At 39.8% G+C, this 5,146-nt stretch overlaps 1 protein-coding gene across 1 annotated transcript; it reads right to left on the bottom strand.

The window, feature by feature from the left end:
* Positions 1-641: 641 nt before the first annotated feature.
* LOC140910536 (secreted frizzled-related protein 2) lies at positions 642-4,409 on the bottom strand. The gene is made up of 4 exons (XM_073341719.1): positions 4,180-4,409; positions 3,399-3,568; positions 2,362-2,454; positions 642-984 (listed from the first exon to the last, which is right to left on the bottom strand). The coding sequence occupies exons 1-4, from the start codon at positions 4,407-4,409 to the stop codon at positions 674-676; spliced, it is 804 nt and encodes a 267-aa protein (XP_073197820.1). The 3' UTR covers positions 642-673.
* Between the last annotated feature and the right edge of the window lie 737 nt (positions 4,410-5,146).

Below are 5,146 nucleotides of genomic sequence, written 5' to 3'. Positions count from 1 at the left end.
TAATACTATGTTATTGTAAGTGCTACCCATTATAAAATAAAACTAGCCACCCCAACCATGTCCTTCTGAGGCACTCAAACTGATGTTTGTTTGACAGAAAAGGAAACCATTTTGTCCATATAGAAATGTCCAGTAGAGGGCCACCTTCTTTTAAAACACTCCATCAATGTAAGAAATTAAGTAGATTAGTGTAGATGTAGGCCAAATTTTATCAAAGCAGGTGCCTAAAATTAGGCACCTAAAACCACAGTTAGGGCATGTGAAAGTCAATACTGAGATATTACAGTGATGGGCAATACAGAAAACTTAAGAAACTGTAGACAGACAGATTTTCAGAGGTGCTGAGCACCTCAAACAGCATTAGAAGCATTCATTGTTATGATTTGCACAAGAAAGTGTTTTATGACAGTGTTATACATATTATGCAAGATTTTTCACAATAATCTGAGGATACACATTTATACATGCTGGGCCAAAGTGGCTGGAACACCATTTACCACACAGAAATTATGTCCACTTACACCCAAGTTGAATTCAACCTGTTATAACATATTTTTAAAAAATTACATTAAGACTTTACATTGCATTTATAATACATTTCTATTTACAAGACTGCATTGGTATGAGGAGAGTAGTCACCTTTTACATGTATCAGGGATCATAAGATAAATATTTATAAACATTTATGGTGTTTCCACTTCCGTGTGGCCAAAGTTAGCTGGGAGTCCCTCCTCTGCCAGCGGTAAATTTGGTTTACTAAAACGGTACCTTCCTCAATATTCCCCACAATGAGATACACCATGGGGCGGTAGGTCTGGGTCATCCTCTGAGTACAATTTTCATTCATAAGCAACCACTGTTGTATCATGTTCCGAGTATCATAAGGCAAGAGCAAACCCTGGTTGATGAATTCCACCTGGCATTCAATATTATACTCCTGATCACCAGAAACTGTTCTCTTTTTGGACAGCTTTACCTTTACCGCTAGGGAGAAAAAAACACATAAGTTGCTTTAACTGTTTAAGTGTAGCAAGGAATACTGCCTAATGAGCAGTGGAGGAATCCATAGTGAATTCTACAGTATAAGTATTAGGTCATACCTTTGTTTTGGGTCATTGCCATAGATTATGGTAGTATTTTTTTAAAGAGGGACATAGATAAGAGAAGTTTTTCACTGAATCACACAACCAGGAAAATGTAACATTCTCACAAAGATCACTGTCATATATCTTTAGTGACACTGCATGTGTCCAACTACTAGGGTGACCAGATGTTCCAGCACCCTGGTATCATTCCAGCTTTGTAGGGCAACCCAGGTATCCCAGCTGGTCCTATGGAAATTGTGACTTTGTCCATTTTTCAGCAGAATCAACCAACAAAATATCTGGCTACTGCTGCCTGCTCTTTGCTCCACCTTCTTTATCGTTCTTCCCTTTCTCAGTAAAACTTCCCATCCAGCTATTTCCCCAGATCCAACTGCATCATTGCGTTTCCATGCCCACTTCTCCTAAGGCCTGGTCCAAAGTCAACTGAAATCAATGAAAGTCTTAGCATTGACTTCTGTGGGTTCTGGAAGAGGCTTCTAGCTGTAATCTCAAAGTATTGTCAGTGGAAGCCCAACGAGGCAGCAGCCAGAACTTTCAAACCCTCATCAGGTAAGACTTTTTTTTTTAATGTTAGCATTTGCTGAATCTTGCTTTGTGTGGTTAACAGGAATAATGCACAAGTACACATTCAGTAAGGAACTTTCCTCTTTTAATGTCAAACAGCCAAGTGCCTCAGCTTTCTTTTGGTTTTAACTGCCAATAAAAGCCACTTCACTCCTTTGCCGCAGATTTCAGAGTAGCAGCCTTGTTAATCTGTATTTGCAAAAAGAAAAGGAGTACTTGTGGCACCTTAGAGACTAACAAATTTATTTGAGCATAATGCATCTGATGAAGTGAGCTGTAGCTCACAAAAGCTTATGCTCAAATAAATTTGTTAGTCTCTAAGGTGCCACAAGTATTCCTTTTTGCCACAGATGTTATCCATAAAGTACACTGTAGTACAGCAAATTAGACTAGAACAAAAAAGCCACTTGGTTATAAAATAGACAATAAGGCAACCTCATCATTCAAACAAAATCAGCGTGGAGCCTATTTGTATATTGTTTATAGGGGAAAGAACTTCCAGAAGATATTGGCTTGGGGCTAAATCCTGAGACACACACACACACACACACGCACACACACACAGAGACATCACAGACTGCCAATTATATTAGAGATAGTTTTTGAATACATCTGAAGTGACGAAGTGTGTCCACTATTCAGGAATCAAAAATACTGGTGTCTAATTGTACATATATTAACAAGAACTTACCAAAATTATTGGCACAGAAAACATCAAGAACTCTTTTCTGTGTAAAGAATTCCTCCACTGCTGGGCAGGTCTGGCATATAGGCTTTGGCAATTCTGGTAAGAAATATTAAAGTCTTGTTATTGTTTTGTCCGCTGTCTGAATTTAGAGCCAATGAAAGGTGCAAGAGTGACAGGCCTGAAGAGTAACATTCTTCACTTAACCACAGACCAGGTGTGATGTAGGCAAGCTTCCAGACAATGCTCTGAAAATGGGCCCCTTCTATGGATGAAAAGGGGGTTCATTTTCCATGCCCTTTCACATTGCTTGCTAAGAGTGACAAGGGTATCAATTTGTACCATTTATGGCATGTGTATTGGAGTAATTCTATTGGTGATGCTATGCTAAATTCACGAGAAGGAAGATCTTGTGGTTAAGGCATTGGGCTAGGGCTCCGGAAATAGTATTGGTTCTGCCACAGGCTTCCTGTCTGAGCTTGGGCAAGTCATTTATGGCCAGATTTCCAAAGGTGACTTCAATAGGAGCTGCTGGGTGCTAAAATCTGGGCATTAATCTCTCTGTGCCTAAGTTTCCCAGCACTAAAATGGGAATCCTTCCCTACCTCACAGAGCTGTTGTGAGGACAAATTTATTGTGTATATGAAGTACTCAAATACATGGTGATGAGGGCCATAGACACTCCTATCAGTAAATAAATAAAATACATTGAGCTCTGTAGATACCGTGGTGATTATGCTGCATATATGCATGATTGTATTAGCCTTCCTCCTGCCATCTGACCATCCTTCCTTGACTACAGTGCAGTTATACTGATTATACCAATTAAAATCTGGCCCAGTTTACACTGAAGGTGTTCAGCACTTCACAGGATCGGGTGCAAAATGGATCTGAATGCATGCACAATAAATGTGCACCCAAGGAAATGACTGTTTACAAAAGAGACTGTTTTTGAAATTTGTCCGGCAAGTTGTATTTGATTGATTCTGTACACTTGATTTTAAAACAGCTCACAGCCAATCCGACCCATCTACTCCATCTACCTTTATGAATATGTTTGTATTCTTTGCTAAGAGATGCTAAACACATGTCCTCATCAGCAGGGAAACGATCACAGTACAAACTGTCAGGCCAAGCCAGTCCATGGCAGAGGAGCACAGGAGCACAGCTGTCACGAACAGCGACACACATACTCCTGCAAGGATGGATGAAGCTGTGAAAAAATAAAAATCAGGTCCAACCAGTTAAATTTATTGGAAGTCAGTGACAATAGTGATTATTCCTACAGTAAATTCTGTACAGAGTTGTGAAAGTCTTTCTTATATGTCAGGGTTTAACATCCTCAGTCTTCATCAGTGATGCAAGTCCACACAGACAGAGGGTGCTGCTGGGGGTTCTGTATCTGGGCCTTGGGCTGGCTTTTAGAAGTCATACATTGTTTTAAGAAAAATACCTGTACGTCATTTTTGATAGGCACTCAATAAGGGCCTACTTCTATGTCCAATAAGTGATTTCAGCAGTAATTAGATTGGGCCCTAAATTATTAATATGAATAACACTGCAATCAAACGAAATAAAACCCAACATTGTTTGATCACAACTCTCTCTTTTTTTACATCATGACCAACGTTTAAGTAGAACACTTCTTGTGTGGAATTTTTTCCTGGAACAGGCAGGCAAAAGAAAGGTTAATAAATATTCTTCAGCAAAAGAGAAACAATTGGGCTGAGAATTATCTTCATTTTAAGATTTAACAACATACATTCAGATTGATATCTATTCAGGTACACAAGGCAGAATTTTAGAACGTGACATAGTACTTACGTATCTAAACAGACTGGCGCAAACAGAGAGCACAGAAATGTCCTTGCATGAGGGTGGCAGCCACTTTGCACAAAGTGCTGCCATTCAGCAGATTTTGGAATAACCTCTGCCATACTTGTGTGTCCCATCAGGTTGGGAAGCCTCATTTCAGAATAACCAATGCTGTGGCACATGCCCATCTCCATAGGTATCGTTACACATTTAGTGGATAATCCGATGTCAAAACCCATTGTCAATCCTAGGAAGCCACTCAGAGCAAAGAGCATCTCTGCTGCAGGAAACATCTTTGTGTGACTCCTGAGTTGCTAAATATGGGGTTGTCAAGTCCTTCTGCAGTGTTCAGACACACAAGCCTTGTGGTTTATATACACCATGAGCTCACTGCCCCATTCGTTATCAACAGCTTATCAAAACACTCAAGACAAGACCTGGGCTTATTGCCCATTCAAGTGATTGTTGTGATAACCAGGGAGGTGGAGACGATGACTTTAAATGCAAAAATTTACATATGGGATTTCATGAGTCTGAAAATGTCAGTGCTGCAGCATACTATGTGGCATATTAAATTGTGACACGTGGTAGTTTTGCTATGTGCCTGCTAAATCGAATTAAGTGACCCCCTAGAAAAGTAATTGACAGACAGGCTGTCTCCTGGGGTTGGTGTGTCTCTTTTGTTGTCAGACATTGCTGATTTGGCAGAAAAAAACAGCTCAGATTGACTTATCAAGTGAAAATGTTTTGCTTTTGGTAATTGCACCATGTCTCTTGCACTGTTTTACAACTTCAAGAGGCACTTTCTTTATGTGGTCAAGTACTACAAAGGAGACAGCTTTCTGTTAGTAAAAGAATATTCTGTCTGGAAACTTCTGTTAGGTCCCAATCCCATGAAGCGTTAAGTGCACCACAACTACTGTTGATTTCAGTAAGAGTCACAGAAATGAGTGCTTACGGAATTTACTGTATTGTC

Source organism: Lepidochelys kempii, chromosome 1 (genome assembly GCF_965140285.1).
Source record: "Lepidochelys kempii isolate rLepKem1 chromosome 1, rLepKem1.hap1, whole genome shotgun sequence".
Taxonomy (NCBI): domain Eukaryota; kingdom Metazoa; phylum Chordata; order Testudines; family Cheloniidae; genus Lepidochelys; species Lepidochelys kempii.
Note: the sequence above shows the minus strand (reverse complement) of the source record. Positions and strands in the feature narration are given on the sequence as shown.